At 38.9% G+C, this 17,880-nt stretch overlaps 1 protein-coding gene across 3 annotated transcripts in view; it reads right to left on the bottom strand.

The window, feature by feature from the left end:
- The window catches only part of VWA8 (von Willebrand factor A domain containing 8), a 334,690-nt gene that overhangs the window by 86,992 nt on the left and 229,818 nt on the right, over nucleotides 1-17,880 (bottom strand). For all 3 annotated transcript variants that reach the window (XM_029936673.1, XM_029936672.1, XM_029936671.1), the window contains 2 exons: nucleotides 9,228-9,309; nucleotides 5,007-5,211 (listed from right to left, as the gene is read on the bottom strand). In XM_029936673.1, coding sequence (XP_029792533.1) covers nucleotides 5,007-5,211; nucleotides 9,228-9,309 — 287 coding nt within the window. The remainder of the gene's footprint in view (nucleotides 1-5,006; nucleotides 5,212-9,227; nucleotides 9,310-17,880) is intronic.

Below are 17,880 nucleotides of genomic sequence, written 5' to 3' on the forward strand. Positions count from 1 at the left end.
TGAGGATATAGTACCATATAAAAGACTGACCTTAAGGTCTGTCATGAGAGAAAGGAGTTGAAATACTTCTGTTAGTGATGACTTGAAAAGCAATTTCCTAAGGTTAGGTCTTTTCTATAATGAGAAAGCTAGGTGATAATTCTGTTTTTAATATTAGTTGAAGACTCCATAGTACTCACAATTATTATAATTTGTAGGATTATTATTTTTATTGGATATGCACAAAAGGTTAATGGAAACTCATGGCCTCCCTGAAAGTCATAAGCTTGTTGATTTGCTTGTCTGAGGGAGGTGGTTGCTCACTTAATTTGTTATATTTAGAAATCACTGACAAAGTTGTGATCTAATGAAGGCAGGGCTTCCAGAGGAATGTAAAAATCTCCTGGTAATTTCCTTCTGAAATGGTGTTTATAAAAAAGAAGGCTTGAACTTATGAACCGATGAGTGTCAGCCTACTTGACTGAAGCCTTCTTTCTGATTCTTTCTCAAAGTCTATATGTGGTTCAAAAAGAGCATCGCCAATCTGTAGCTGGGACAACTACAGGCTTCAGCATTTCCCAGAGATAATATGACACCATCTTGTCTGCGTTTTTAGTACTTCTTTCCTTTCTCGGATGGCTGCTAAATACTCAGAAATTGAGCAACTTGATTATTAGCCATTGGCAGCGTGAAATCAGCCATGAAGGGAGGAGTTACACCAGGGAAATTGGCAAACATTATAAGCCACCCCACCTTTACCTCACTGGAGAGCGGGTCTATCAGAACACCACCGGGCAGGACACTCCCAGGGTGTCTTATTCAAATCTGAAAACCTTATTCAAAATCTAGACTCAAAATGAATTTACATGGCTGGGAAATTTCTCTGACAGGAATAAAGATGGAAAAATCAGTAGAGGCATTGCTCAAATGCTACCGCATAGGCAAATGGCTAGACCATCTTGTTGAATTTTTTAAATAAAATTTTAAAAAAATCATTGCCTTTTTGGCGAAGGAAGAGTCCCAAAGATACATGTATGTATAACAATCCTGTGAAATATGAATTTTTACATGTATGATAAAGACCTATTGAATTAGACTGTATTTTCAGAGTTACTGGCCAAAGCGAAGAAAGTAGTGCAAGAGTAAACTATAAACTCTCCTTAAAAAGAACAAAGAATTGTAAACCCTTTCAGAGTATGTGGAGAAAACATAGTCTGCATAGCAAAAACCTAAAGATACTAATACAGCTCCAATGGAATGATCTAGTGTTTTCCAAAACTGGAAGGTAGACTTACCACCTTACTAAGATCTTAAAAAAAAAAATCCTTACTGTTGGACTTGTAGTTAAAAAAAGCCCAGTCTTATTTACCAAAGTACAGCAATCTACCTTTACTCAAATTCCTAGAATATCTTCTTTAAAAGGGAAAGGATTAGTGGTGCTTAATATAGTTATCTTTTCTACGTATGTTTTCCGATGCCTCTACCATGTATCTGTTGTGGACCAGGCACCATCTTCACTGCAAGAATGAATAAGTAGTAGTCCCACACTGTGTTTAAAGATCCTATCCATTTTAAAAGTATACAGATAAGGAAGTACTGTTTAAAGGCTTCAAAAAGATTCTACCCGTAATATACAGAGGGTTTACTTTCTAATTAGTTTATTGTAATCAGACAATAACATTTGAAAGCTATAACCTTTTAGTTTTTGTTTTCCCACAAGTATAGTCACCAGGAGCTTTTTTAAAGAAGATGATTTGATTTCTGAAGAAACTTGTGGTGTAGCTTTAACAGCCCTTCTTGGGATGAATCCAAATGTAACTAAATAAAAGTATGAAGAATATGCTTTATAGAGAACACTATGAAGCATGGTTAGAAAAATTGTGACTTACAATTAACACATGCTTCTGAAAATATGGAATCAAAAAGTAATCAATATGAATCCTTAATCATGGGGTTTTAGAACTACAGCCACAGGGACACTTGAGTTTGTTACAGTTCTTTGTTGTAAGAAAAACACACATTCCTATCAAAGAAGTAAAATTAATGAACACATTTGATATGAAGAGCTCAATAAATACGCTTACAAATTGCACTCATGAAAGAAAACTATCAATGGGTTCATTAAGCAAAAACTAAACTTCAAAGCAACAATGGCTTCAGAACTAATAACTCTAGAAGGCTGAAACGTAGCAAGATATAAAGGAAGGTGGTAAAGCATGGAACTGACATAGTTTATCTAAATATAAACAGTCCTTTTGGTACCATTCAAAAGACTCAAGGAAAAAAGTTGGTCAATAAGAGGGGCCTGGCTCGGTGGGTTGTTTGCCCAGCTTTCACCGCTGACCTAAAGGAACATCTCGTGACCACCAGGAACCAAACAGTGCAGGTGTGTATAAATCTGAAACTAGTGAAGCGCAAAGCAGGACTTTGAATTTCTACTGTAAAGGAAGTCTGTTTCGCCACTAGATGGAGATCGGGTTACTCTGCCAGGAACAGGGAAGCGGCTGGAACTTAGCCAGCGAGAGGTATGGTACTGAGGGCATATTCTCTTTCCTCAATATTTCTAAGAAAGGCATTTTTCAAGTTCCCAAACCAGGAGGAGACATATGCTGAATAAAAGGCCCATAAATGAGGAAGAGCTTGAGGGACCGCACCGTATGGGAAACTGTAAAAGACACATTTTTGCTTGTTATTACCATTGCCCCACAATGCCTCCCATTTAGGTCTGGTTGTGTACACTACTTATGAATAATAACAAGAACTGGTCTACGTGAGAGCAATTGAATATAATGTCTCATTGCTTAAAAGTATTTTTTTAATGTTTATCTACTTTTGAGAGAGAGACAGAGCATGGGGGGGGGTCTGGCAGAAAGAGAGGGAGACACAGAATCTGAAGCAGGCTCCAGACTCCAAGCTGTCAGCCTGATGTGAGGCTAAAGCTATAAACTGTGAGATAATGACCTGAGCCCAAGACGGATGCTCAACTGGCTGAACCACCCAGGCTGCCTCTATACTGTCCCATTTATTGACCTGGCAGGGAGAAGAGGACAGATAAGACCAAAAACCAAAATAATGGCAGACCATTTGGACAATTAATCCTGTCTGTCACAATTTGTTTCTCAGTTTGAGTATGTATATAAATACATATGTCAATATCAACCAAAATGGATCAAGGAACATCAGAGATGTTAGGAGAAGGCTGAATAACATCTATTCTAATTTTCCAAGTGAAATTAACATCCAATTCTCAATTGTGTAACTTTATTTCTAAATAAGTCTTATTTCTGTTACTGCTGAATTTTGAATGGGAGAGAATGCATTTTCTGGAAAATGTTAGGTCTGGGAGGGATCAGGTGTGTTGCTCTGCATACTGCAGCCAAACATTGTGATGTTAGACGTTGATGTTAGATAATATATTTCTGTTCATTTCTAACTTAATAACCATATATAGTATTCCAATAAATATTCGGTTACATGAAAACAAATGAATAATTTGTGACAGTTTAAAAGAACAGCTCCATTTTTTTGTCAAATAGTTTCAAAGGCAAGTGCAATTTAGGACATATGAATACGAGCACACATAAATTAATTGCCTATCAATTATTATGCCAGGGGCTGGAGACAGAAAGATGAACAACAGCATTGGGGAAGTTGCTGGGAAAAAAGAGTATATGGCTAAACCACAAATAGTGGTTAATTTTTGTAGCAGTCAAGTCCAGTTATGAAAATCATGTGTAAAATTCCTTTTTAAAGTTCTGTTGTGGAAGATACTTATTTAGGAAAAATATGACCTTTCATCTCTATGACACATGAGAAATTGAAATAAAATAGAAGAAATTCAAATACAATACTATTTACTATTAGGCATGAATCTCTGTAATGAAATGAGGAGCTTAATTCAAAGGGGAAAAAAGACTAATGTTTAGAATAATAAGAGAATCAGAATCATAGTTAATTAATTTTCTAATTATTGTTATGGATAGTGACCAACATTCAGTCTGCTGCTATGATAGATTCATTGCACTTAATGACATGTTTATTTTAGACCAATACATTTGTTTTAGCTTAATTAAATTAATATATTCATACCCTTTCAAAAGACGTTGAAGTTGCTTGCCAACATTGGTTTCAAATTTTCAAAATGCTCTTATAAGCTTTTAAGAGTCTAAGAGAAATATGTATTGTTCATTCACAAATATTCTCCTTTAAGGGTAATCGGAAAAATAACCACATAAAATAGTAATTATTAATCAAGTATCAATTGAATAGTTTGTAGAAATTTTTTAACTTGTGAACTGGCTCTCTGCAGCTGGTAGAAACCTGCCTTTCTTTACTATCTTGCTGGATAAGAATGAAATGTAAACAAAGAAATTTTTTCTGAAGATTAAAATCAGTCAATTACAAATAAATCCTTTTATTATATGTTTTAGCATTTGCATATAGTAAATATGCTCTAGATTAGGAGGCGACTGAGTCATTTCTGGAGTTCCCTCTCACTTTGGTGACCTATTTCCATATTTCTTTTCAGAGCAGGGTAGGGTCTATTGCTAAGTTTGCATAATCTGGAAATAAGGAAGTCGGTAAAAACACATCTTTGCAGGATGCATAATTTACTTATCTTCTCTAGTCTAAAGTTTTTTGATCTTATAGCAATGCGTTGCATTTTATATCAGTATTTCTGCCTCCGCGGCAGTATGTAGAGATGTTGAAGATGATGGTAGTAAAGTTAGAACAAATGCAGAGGTGGTGCTGGAAGCTGATTAATGCTTGAGGTCAAATAAAGGCAACTGTATTGTATTCTCATGCTGTGACGTGAGGAACTTGTATATTTAAGCACTGACCTCAAAAGGGCACATCTTAACGTTCCTGCTACCTAGAAAAAGACACATCTTTTTCTATTATGAGAAATTATTTTAGGTGTTTAAGTAACTATATTTAAGTTTTGAGGCCAGAGGTTTACTTCCATTTGGAACTAAACTTATACCTAAATATGCACCTTTAAGAGGGAGATTCGGTTAGAGCAGTACCTGCATATGTCTGTCACCGTCTTGTCCAATCATGTTTCTCCATTCCATGAGTGATCGCTGCAGACGTTCAAGTCCAGTTTCCCAAAGCCTGATGTGACCTCCCATATCAACAGTAACAACAGCATCTTTGCCCCACTCAGCTAGCAATGCATCTGTGTCCGAAATGGTAGATAGCCATGTGGTATATGGGGAGAGAGATTCTGATCTGAGAAAGAAATTACAGTAGTCAATTAGTTAGTAGCAATGAAGCTAGTTTACCCAATTATGGTTCATTAAACTTGCTATAAAGAATTCTAATAGTAAACATATTAAAAGATACCAAGAGACCTATCTGTAAGAAAAAAATACACAGCTATCTATTGGTTATTTACATTTTTCTGTATTTGCAGCCGGACCCCCGACTGTACTGCTATTCACTGTTAGAAAGAAAAGAACTCTAAACCAACTCGTGTCTCACGCGCCTGCAACATTGCACTCGCTCCTTAGGGGTCTATGCTTCGACCCCTTAAACCGTTAGGGGTCTAAGTTTCAGCCTAAGTGCTGAAGCTGATATATTTTTATGGGCTTTAACTGCATTTGTATTTAATATTTTGTATTCTCTAACTTAGGAAGTTACATGAATTTATAACAAGGAATTTATATGTTTCTCATATTATATGTTTCATACATATACACGTTTCCTTTGCTATATATTCATTTCTAGGAATGCAGCTTTTGCTTCTATGAGTCAACTGCACACTTCCTTTTTCTAGGTATAGCTTTCACTACACAAAAGAAACAGATTAGAAATTCTAATTACCAGCATTGGCTCTCTAAATACATCTGATATTTTCTATGTAAAAACATGGCCTAAAAGGGGGAGTCTGATCAGATAATAAAAACGTAAAAAACTATCAATGGAGATTTGGGAAATTTGTTGATTCAAATCTTGTCACATTCTAAAGAATAAACCAAGACTACTTGCCATTTTTTTTTCCAGTCTGCCTTAGTAGATACTAAACACAGGTGACACAGCCAGCTATCCTGGGACACAGAAGCTTTAAAATACGTTCACATGAAGAAGCTGGTAACTGCTGCTTCAGTGTTTCAGGGCTACTTCGCAGTAACAGAAAGACTCAAAGAAGGTAACATCTGACATAATACAGGACTTATCTCATGGTATTCTCCCAAAATGATTTGCCTTAGGAAAAAAATTAATAGGTACAGATGATGAAGTAAAGGGCTATTCAAGAATAATGAAATTTATCTATGTGAAACAATAATGTTTGAGATTCTTCCAAGAGCACTCAAGATGTATGACGGTTGAGTACTGTATCTACTGGCTAAATGTTTAACCCTTCATATTATGAAACTTGAAATTTACAAGGGCAATTGCTTCAATATGTCAAAAAGAAGGGTGAAAAAATCACATTCACTGCAATTTGCTCTATAATCTCTTCTTCTTCTTCACCTTTTTTAAAAAAAGTTTTATTTATTTTGAGAGAGAGAGAGAGAGCATGAGCAGGAGAGGCACAGGGAGAGGGATAAGGGAATCCCAAGCAGGCTCTGCGCTGTTTGTGGAGACTGACATAGGGCTCAAACTCACAAACTGTCAGGTCACGACCTGAGACCTGAGACAAAATCAAGAGTTGGATGCCCGGCTGACTGAGCCACCAGGCTCCCCTTTCTCACCTTGTTTTAAATGCATATTCTCTTATATACAGAATAGCAAGGTCTTTAAGGAACATTTAGAATTATAGTAGAGTGAAGCCCAGATTTACATACATCCACACATGAGAGCTAGGTAGTATCATTTTACAGATGAAAATAATACAAAAATTTGAGGAAAAAGACTCAAATTTTACTCAGGGCAAAAGTGATGTATTCATTTTGGTTTTGTGGTTACAGGCAGTGTCACTGTATTTTCTGTTATTTGAAGTTAGCCATCAGATGGAAAATTCCAGCTATCTAGCAGAATGCTAAATTTAAGCAACTAGCAGGAAAACTGAAATCCAGATGGGCTGTTCTCTTGGACTGCATATATGCCAAAAATGGCAATAGCTAATCTCAAGAGAAATTCAGGATATACTGATAATGAACAGACTCTAAATCACGTGGCACTTGAAATATGGCAAGTCCAAACCAAAATGTTCCAAGAGTGTCAAATATATACTGATTTCAAAGACTTAGAAGAAAAAAAATGTAAAATATCTCATTAAAATTTTTATATTGAATATGTGTCAGAATGATAACATTTTAAATACACTGGGTTAATAAAATGTTTCATTAAAGTTAATTCCACTGATTTCTTTTTTCTTTTTTCATATGGCTAGTAAGGAATATCAAGTGACACTGCATTCTATTTTCGGTGAACGGTGCAGCTCTAAATGAGCGCGTTACGGTAACCAGCTGGCACCGGCTGTATGCACAGCTGCTCTTCCAGATGTTCTTCCTATGGCACGTATAACATGGTCCACACAGAGAGTTAACACAAAAAAACAATGAAAGCCTAGGCCTAAAGCCTAGGGCCAATGAGAGAGAAATTAAGAGAAATATTGGAAAAGATTATGAATGCTTTAGAAATGTAAAAAACCAAAGAGTTGTTCTTTGCTTTTGTTGCTTGAACTAATAGTATATTAGTATATACTAATAAAATAATAGTATATTTTAATAAGCATATAATTCATATAGAGTAAGGAATTTCTCCAAATGACCAAAAGCCATTTTCCATTAAATCGACAAGGTAAGATGCTCTAAGAAGTCATCCTTCTTGGATCAGGGCAGCCTATTTTTTTGAGCCATGCTTTTATTATTCATATTTACTGAACCTGATTCGGGGTCCTAAGAAATAAGGCTGAGTCTCTGAGTTACTGTGTACTGTCATGCTGAACTATTTACTTCTAGGGGTTGGAGGAGTGGGTGGAAAGGCGGCCTGCTGAGGCTGTGGATGACTGACAGGCCTTGGTGTGGCTGGTCTTTCTCTCCTGTTGGACGGCTCTCTAGGATCCTCTGCTTGGCATTTCAGGTGAGGCTTTCACCTCTGTGTTGCAAGGTCTCAGTTGCCTGTCAGGAAGTATATGTTAGTAGGGGATGTGATGTCAATCCAGGCCAAAGTAGAGTAAAAAAAATACAAGAAGGAGGAGTTGGCCTGAGGGGAAACGTAAGGAAGGATGAGGAATCTAGGCCAGGTAGGCCAGGACAGGGGCTCAGTTAGGCTGAGAGAGAGAGATCAGGCATGGAAGCATCCAGAGGGGATGGGCTGCTGGAGAGGACGCCTGTGTTTCTCAAGGGTAGACACCAAGCCAATGGCTGTCCATCTGTATCCTCCGTCTAACTGGTTTGAGTACTTTGTTTCCATCACTGGACAATAATAAAGGCAGTGAATGATCATGAGATTCATTCTAAATCTCTGGAAGCCTTTAGCTACTACATAGCCTTCACAACTGCAGATTCATAGTAGCACATTTAAAAATAATATTAAACAAATGCTATTTAAATTCCTTTGACATTTTGAACACATTTGCCTCCAAAAACTAATATGTAAAGTTAATAAATATGGTGGATGGAGCTAGAGAGTATTATGCTAAGTGAAATAAGACAGTCAGAGAAAGACAAATACCATATGATTTCACTCATATGTGCAATTTAAGAAATAAAACAAGCAAGCAAAGGGAAAAAATAAGACAGAGTGACACGAACCAAGAAAACAGACTTAAACTGTAGAGAACAAACTGATGGTTACCAGAGGGGAGGTAGGCAGGGGAATTGGTTAAATAGGTGGTGAGGTTTAAGGAGAGGACTTGTGATGAGCACCGGGTGATGTATGGAAGTACCGAATCACTACATTGTACACCCAAAACTAATATTACACTGTATGTTAACTAACTGAAATTTAAATAAAAACTTAAAAAAAGATTTAAGAAGACTGAAAAATTTCTGCAATATTGAAAATGCTGATTCGGTTACAGGAAAATTTATCATTAGGACAGATCGAAAAAAAGAAATGAAGCCTTGAAGGCTGTTAGACTTATACCTACATGACATTTTTCCCAAATGAAAATAAAAATAGCAGTAAAGCATGCAGAACAGCAGCAAGACATAAGCCAAGTGCAACTGGGGCGGTGGGGGTGGGGAAGAGCTTGCTATTTAAGGAAGCAAAAGCACACATTTATTCAGAGCACTTGCAAAGACTTGGCTCACTTTGTGACATATGAACTGAGAACAAAGGTGAACATGGGTTACCTGGGAACAGGGATGTATCGGAGTTTCTTTGATTGAAGATCAGTGACTTCTATAAAACCAGCTGTTTGTGGAGGGGTAACATCTGCAAACAAGTCATGACATGAGCAGAGTATTAAATTACAGCAGGATACCAAAATAAGACCAAAAGAAAGCATGAATGTTGCGAAAAGCAGAATGAAGTTACCAGTAGCCTTGGGCAAAAACTCTGAGACCCACCTGAAAGGGTCCTGGGCCAAGTCTAGTCTCTAGGTTATGTTTTTGTTGGGGGAACACAAAGATTGTCAAATGCATGCATATTAGGGTATGATTCTTTACTGTCAGAAAACTGTGTAAGTTCTTTTCATTGTCTTTGCTAGCTTCCCAAGATGAGAAGTTTCAACCCTTAGAGTTTATATGAAGATATTTCATCACTTGAATTCCGTTTTTTCTTCTTGGGAAGTCACAATGACAGTATAATGTAGTGGAATCAGTATCCACTTTGTAATCAGACTGGCCTGGTATAAAATCTCAGCTCTGCTATGTCCTAACTGCATTTTTGACTGGTCAGGTTAGTTATCTCACTGCTTCTGTCATTTGTGAAATGGGGGTAACAATAGCATCTTAGCATCATAAACATTATTTGGGGGATTAGATGAATTGGGTAATTGCAAAGCACTTAATTAGCAGTTGCTCGACACACGGTACCTGTAATGATTAGGGCCACACAAGACAGGAGAGGGTGAGGTGAGTATGGGCCAGTGGGGTGAGGGCTCTGGATCACGGAAACTATAAAAGGGCGGAGGAAGAAGAGGGGAATGCCACAGCGGGGCCAGAGCTCCTGCCTCCAGCTCTGCAGGTGTTTCCAGGCGAATTCCAGGGGCCTGTGGAGTTCTTTTCCAAAGCCCAGAGTCCCACCGCTCATCATCCCTAGATGCCACTACTGTGTGTCAGAAACTGCTTAGTCTTTTTTTTTTAATGTTTATTGATATTTGAGAGAGAGACAGAGAGAGAGAGAGTGTGGGAGCAAAAGAGGGGAAGAGAGAGAGGGAGACACAGAATCCAAAGCATGCTCCAGGCTCTGAGCTGTCAGCACAGAGCCTGAAGCAGGGCTTGAATTCGTGAGCCGTGAGATTATGACCTGAGCTGAAGTTGGCACTTAACTGACTGAGCCACACAGGCACCCCAGAACTTTGCTTAGTCTTTAGAGGTAGTATTTTTTAATACTGACAACAAAGACTTAAGATTCCTGCTTGAGAGATGAGGAAGCTAAGACTTACAGAGTTATGATAATAAGGTGACTTGCTTGAGGCGATATAGCTGGAGAGTGATGGAGGTGGCTTTGAAAACCAGGCTGTTCCAGCTTTGAAATCTCTGCTCTGTCCACCACTCTACACAGCTCCTACCTTGGCTGACCCTAGGACAACAATTTTTAAAATAGCCTCATTTTACAAAATATTGGCTATTAATTCCTCTTAAAAAAATCTCCCTTACACAAAACCCATACTCTTTAAAAACATTTTTTAATGTTTATTTATTTTGAGAGAGAGAAAGAAACAGAGCATGAGTGGGGGAGGGGCAGAGAGAGAGGGAGACACAGAATCTGAAGCAGGCTCCAGGCTCGGAGCTGTCAGCACAGAGCCAGATGCGAGGCTCGAACTCATGAATTATGAGATCATGAGCCAAAGTCGGACGCTTAACTGACTGAGCCACCCAGGCGCCTCCACAGAATCCATACTCTTAAAGATTTTTTCTGTTGTATCTTACTACAATTTCAGATTAGAACAAGATATCCAGGATGTTCACACTGGATTTATCCATTGTAGTTTACAAAAAAAAATAAAAAAACTTGGCATTTTTATCTCATGTTTGCCCCTGAATATTTTTAAGTTAGACCATCTGAAAAACTCAAAACTCAAAATATCTTTTATTTATTCAACAAACATGGTTAAGCTCACTTTGTACCAGACACTATACAAAGCACTGAGGATAGAGAAGGAGATTGATTCCTGCCTTATTCGAGGAGCCCACAGCATGATGAGGAAAGTTCCTTTTAACCAAACCAAACCCAACCCACCATGGGCCTTTTGGGACTTGCAAAAGACTCCAGGGTGGGACTCATGGGCCTGGGGCCAGTTATGAGCTGCAGAGCAAGGCAAGGAGGAGTGCCAGGTGTCAGAGGTTTAGGAGCAAATGGAGGTGATGTCCAGGGATAACAGAGGGGAAGACAAGAGAGTTACTATGGTAATCTGACCACCCAGCTCACTTGGCTGTCCCCTGATGGCCATTTATATAAAACAAGCATGCTTATCATCTGTCATACAGGCTGCACTGGAAATGCTGCCTTCGATATAAGGTCAGTCTTGGATAAAGTTTTGCACCATCTATCATTTTTGACAGTTTCTGCTGCTAAGACCCAGCTGAAGTAGGTTGAATTATTTATAGACCCAGGTTCTTTGCCAAAAATGACCCATTGCTGAAGCGGTTGGGATGCCTAGAGCTGTCTAGCTAACAGACTTGCATTTTAGCTTGTCACTCACGGGTACTTTTTTCATACATAGTAGAATAAGGCTGAGCTACGGCCATCAGTGCTTTTAGATGGCCCATGAAAACAAAATAAGCCAACTTATTTTAAAATATCTTTTTTTCCCTACATCGTTTTTTTCTTTCACTGTGCAAATTAATTCCATAGCATAAAGAGGGTGAGAAAATGCAATAATGGCTGTGTCTATTTCAAGAAGGAGAACACAAGAACTTTATTCCTGGTGATAAAAAATATTTTCATGTATCAGAAAAGGCAATTTGTGGCTATAAAGCAGTTCAAAGCTGTATTAAGGGTAGTGGTAGTGGCGGTAATGGCAAGTGCTTGAAAAATGATCAGAGTTGATGTTTACTGATCTGAAAACGAATCAGCCCAGAACACATGATTAAATTAAGGGAAGGGAAAATCGTGGCCAGATTTCCCTGCAAACTTAGCCAAATCCTTGTCAATCCATTTTAAACGTTTCAACGCTGTAGAGAGGACAGAGGCTCAGTAAATTTCCATTACATTTATAATCCAGGTGGATTTCCAAGATAGGTGTAAGCTACGTGCGAGGATGAGTTCACTAATGATTAAAGGGAAGTCACGGCTGCAGTGCTTCCTGCACAGTTCCCTGCAAACAGTGGGGCAGCTTATGGGCACAGTGCCAAGATTAGGAGGTGGTATAAAGGCTGTCAGACAAAACAACCATGAACACATTGAGAGGAAAGGTGAAATTATATTAAAAAGTTCACGCCTTCTAGCAATGTAACAGGTTTAATGCACTTCTGTGTTCACAGATGAGGAGTGACGTGTGCCCTGCAGTCGTGTCAATGTCAAATCTTTGAATTTACCCAAAGTTCAAAACACAGTGCATCGATTTCAATCCATAGTCATTATTTTGTGTTTAAAGAGCTGAGGACAGTGGTTTAAAAAAAAAAAAAGGCAGCTAACATTTAACTAGACAAAAACTGATTAGAAGAAAGCAGTAAATCTCTCCTCGGTTGCATTAAACAAAAGCTCTACCATCCTTGTGAAAGTCTTCAGGAAAGTAGCCTTTACAGTCTCTATTGATTTCTTTAATAAAAGGCTTATATAACTTAGTTTCTGGCTCATCAGATACATGGTTTGATTCGACTTATTTTTTTTTTTTATGTTTTATTTACTTTTGAGAGAGAGAGAGAGAGAGAGAGAGAGAGAGAGAGAAAGAGAGCACTTGAGCAAGGGGAGGGTTAGAGGGAGGGGGAGACACAGAATCTGAAGTAGGCTCCAGCCTCTGCACTGTCAGCACAGAGCCTGATGCAGGGCTTGAACCCACGAACTATGAGATCATGACCTGAGCCAAAGTCGGACGCTCAACCGACCGAGCCACTCAGGCGCCCCAGTTCGACTTATTTTTTTAAAAAATCACCTGTTTTTTATACCAGTGCTGGCTCAGAGATTGCTTTTTAACCAGCAAAAGTATTTCTTATATTATAATCTTTCCACTACTACTCTGGAAGTTATACACTCAATTACTAACTTACCGACACATCAACTTAGTATCATTGCCTTCCTCCTGAACAATGTAAGCCATTAGAACACTTAATCAGTTACTCCTCTCCTAACTTGTGGATGATAATTGTCTCATTGTTTTGATATATGCTTCTTAAAATTTCATAAAAATTTACCATTTTTATCCCTTATAATAATGCTTATTAGTCATATATTTATTATTTTTTCATATGTTCTCATCTGAAAAGGGTGATCCCTAGATCTGTGCACAGCTATAATCCTAAGATCTCCTTCTGTAATTATCCTATTTTTTTTTAACATTTATTTATTTTTGAGAGACAGAGAGAGATAGAGCATGAGTGGGGGAGGAACAGAGGGAGAAGGAAACCCAGAATCTGAAGCAGGCTCCAGGCTCTGAGCTGACAGCACAGAGCCTGACAGGGGGCTTGAACTCACGAACCATGAGATCATGACCTAAGTCAAAGTTGGATGCTTAACCGACTGAGCCACTCAGGTGCCCCATCCTTTTTTTTTTTTTAACAGCCCACATTTATAAAAGTCTTCCTATGTGTTAAGATGCTATGCTAAGCACTTTATATATATTTGGAATATTTAAGGAATGCTACTTAAACAAGTGAGGGGAAATAAAACTAGCAATTCTCAGAAGAGTAAATTGTAACATGTAAAAAGATTCTCAAAGTTATTAGAAATTAGGGAAAGATAATCTGAAACCACAATAATGGTATCTGATCCCTACAAGTGTGGATAACACTGGGGCACCAGGAACCCTTTAATGCTGCTGAAACAACATTGAGAAACAATTTGGTAATTCTACTCTTAAATATATACCCTACAGACTCTCAGCACATATTCAAGGAGAGGGATACAAGAAGATTCATCACCAACTATCTGTAACAGCAAAAACCTAAGTGTGCATCAACAAAGACCAGATGAATAAACTGTAATGTGTGCAGCAGTGAAAGTAAATGAAAGTGTTATTAATATGGATGATGACAAAGATAATCTCCTTTCACCAAACTCTAGTCAGGCTCTTCTGATCCTCCTCCCAAATAGACCCCAACTTTTGGGCTTCTGTGTTCACCTCTGTGTTGTCCACTTTTAGCAAGAGTCCTGCTAAGTAAGTTTAACCAGAATCCTCTCCCTTTGTCTCCCTCTCCCACGACCAATATGTGATCACGTTTCTCATCCTCTCCCCTCCTCCCTGGCTTGCCTTCAGCAAGAATCCTGTTAGGTCAATTTATCCTGTAGGTTTCCTTATCTTTGATTTACTCTTAGTAATTTTCTATCCACTGATCCCTACCAACAGTGAGAGGATCTATACTAACTGATTTTGACACTCACTATAAACTACAAAACTAGGAAATAGCCAAGAGTGTGCTATTAGTGAAGGGATAGATACAGAGGTCAAAGTAACACAAAAAGTCAGAAATAGACCCAGACATGTGGTCAGATGATTTTCAGCAGAGGTCCAAATGCTGCAATTCAATGGAGGAAGAACATATTTTCCAGGAAATGATGCTGGAACAAGTGAATATCCCCACACAAAACAATGAGTTTCAAGAGAGGTAACATGGCGGAGAAGTAGGGAGCTCTGTAATCTTCACCCACCTGCATCTATCAAACTGAGAAGGACTGAAGTGTCATACTCTGATCTGCAAGAGTGGGAGGAGAACACACAGACTCCAGAAAGAAGACAACCTCAAAGATGCCTGAGTGAGTGACTGCGAACTGGGTAAATGAAAAAAAAAGGGCTGGCCTGGAGGTGCGGAGGGGGTGGGAGCTCTAGCCCTACACAGGGAAAGCCCAAGGAACCTCAGAGAGACAAGGGGAAGAGAAAGAGAGACTGAAAATGCTCATAGCACTTTCTCTAGAGAAGAGATAAAGAACTTAGCCTGGGATGGAGAGAGAGATTGTCACCCCATATATAACTGCTGGGCTCAGGGAGAGAAACCCATCCCATATAGCTCGTGAATTCTTCCTTGGGCTTGGCACTGGTGCTGACCCTAGATGGCACCCCCTCCCTCTGCGCAATCATGGCTGGGAGGCTGGCCACCAGGGGGAGTGCATCTCATCTTGGGCAGCGGCAGCGCCAATCCCGGGTGGCATCGGGAAAAAAAGCCCCCACCCCTACACGATGGAAGCTGGGACGCTGGCTGCCCACAGGAGCGCACCTCATCTGGGGCGGTGCCAAGAGAAACAACTCCCTCCCCCTACAAGATCCTGGCTAAGAGGCTAGCCACCAGCGCGAGTACATCTCACCTAGGGTGGTAGCATTAAAGTGCATGGACTAGGATTCTGAAGTGAGGCGGGTCTTGGAAAATACAACTTGGCTTGCCCGTGGCACAGGGAGATCAGACTCAAAAGAGCAGCTTGCAGCCTTGGTTCGAGCAGAGCTTGGGGCACTGTCATTTTTCTCCCTGCAACCACCAAGGAGGGGCCTCGGAGAGCAGCCCTCTGAGACCTACCTACACTAAATCACGCCCATCTGCATGGGAGAGCAGCTTTCTTTTTTTTAAATTTAATTGTTAATTTTTATTCTCTTTTTTCCTTTTTCTTTTCTTCCTCTTTTTTTCTCTTGCCATCCAGATATATTCTCCTTTATCTCATTCTTATCTCTCCCCTCAGCTGGTTATAGGCTTTTAGACTATCCATTGTCTTTTGTTGTCCCTGCCCCCCTTTTTTACTTCTCTTTTCTTTTCTTTTTCTTTCTTTTCTATTTTCTTTTCTTCCCTCTCCTTTCATTTTCTGTTCTTCCTTTCCCCTTTTGGTTTGCTTGTTTGTTTGATTTGTGTCTGCATTTGTGTGCTTTTGTTCCCTGTGTGCTTGTCTGTTTTTCTTCTCAGGGCTACCCCAAGAAACAAGCCAAAGTAGACATGGTGGAGAGTCCCAAATATCGCTGAATAGGGAAATAAAATAATCAAAGACACAACAAGAAAAACCAAGAGATACCATTAAAAGAACACTTCCTGAAATGACAGGCCCTGGACAGTCAATGAGCCTCCTTTAATAGAGCAATACTAATGGGTGCACAGTGCATAACAGGCTTTTAAAACTGACAAGAGACAGAAAGCTAGCCAAAAATGACAAAATGAAAGAACTCTCCTCTAAAGAAATTCCAGGAAGAAGTCACAGCAACAGAATTGCTCAAAACAGATTTAAGCAACATAACTGAACAAGAATTTAGAACAATTATCATAAAATTAATCTCTGGACTTGAAAAAAGCATCAGAGAAGCTATTGATACAAAGACTAGGGACCTTCAAAATAGATGGGACGAGTTAAAAAAGGCTATTAATGAGGTGTATAATAGAATGGAGGTGGCCACTGCATGGACTGAAGAGGCAGAGAGGAGAATAGGTGAACTAGAAGACACAGTTACAGCAAAAGAGGAAACCGAGAAAAAGAGAGAAATTGATACAGGAGCACAAAAAGAGAATTTGATACCTGAGTGATATAATCAAATGGAACAGTAGCCGTATCATAGGAATTCCTGAATAAGAAGAAAGAGAAAAAGGTCTTGAAAGGGTGCTTGATCAAGTTATAGCCGAAGACTTCCTGAACCTAGGGAAAGAAATAGACATTGCAATCTAAGAGGTGCAAAGAACCCCCTTAAGATATAACTTGAATCGACCTTTGGCATGACATATCATAGTGAAATTGGCAAAATATAAAGATAGAGAATTCTGAAAGCAGCTAGGGATAAAAGGGCCCTAACATACAAAGGGAAAGCTATCAGAGTGGTTATAGACCTATCTACTGAAACTTGGCAGGCCAGAAAGGAATGGCAGGAAATCTTCAATGCATCCAAGAATCCTTTATCCAGTGAGCCTGTCATTCAAAATAGAAGGATAGATAAAGGTGTTCCCAAATAAACAAAAATTGAGAGAATTCATCACCACCAAACCAGCTCTACAAGAAATCCTAAGAGGGACTCTATGAGGGAAATATTGCAAGGAATATAAGGTATCAGAAACACCACTACAAACATGAACTCTACATAGAACACAATGAATCTAAACCCACATTTTTCAATAATAACATTTTATGTAAATGGATGGAATGCTCCAACCAAATGACACCGGGTAGCTGAATGGATAAAAAACCAAAATCCATCTATTTGCTGTCTATAAAAGACTCATTTTAGACCTGAAGGCACCTTCAGATTGAAAGTAGAGGGATGGAGATATATCTATCATGTGATTGGAAGTCAAAAGGAAGATGGAGTAGCCATACTTATATCAGACAAACTGGACTTTAAAGTAAAGGCAGTAACAAAAGATGAAGATGGACATTATACAATAATTACAGGGTCTCTCCATCAGGAAGAGCTAACAATTATAAACATCTCTGCACCAGATTCAGGAGCACCCAAATACATAAAACAATCACAAACAGAAACAATCTTATTGATAAGAATGTGCTAATTGCAGGGGACTTTAATACTCCACTGACAGCCATGGAAAGATCAACCAGACAGAAAATCACTTAAGAAACAATGGACCTGAATGACACATTGGAACATGGAATTGATATTTAGAACTCTGCATCCTGAAGCTAGGATATTCACCTTCTTCTCGAGTGCACATGGCACATTCTCCAAGATAGATCACATATGGGGCACAAAGCAGCCCTCAATAAATA

The sequence above is a fragment of the Suricata suricatta genome, chromosome 4, assembly GCF_006229205.1.
Source record: "Suricata suricatta isolate VVHF042 chromosome 4, meerkat_22Aug2017_6uvM2_HiC, whole genome shotgun sequence".
Classification (NCBI taxonomy): Eukaryota; Metazoa; Chordata; class Mammalia; order Carnivora; family Herpestidae; genus Suricata; species Suricata suricatta.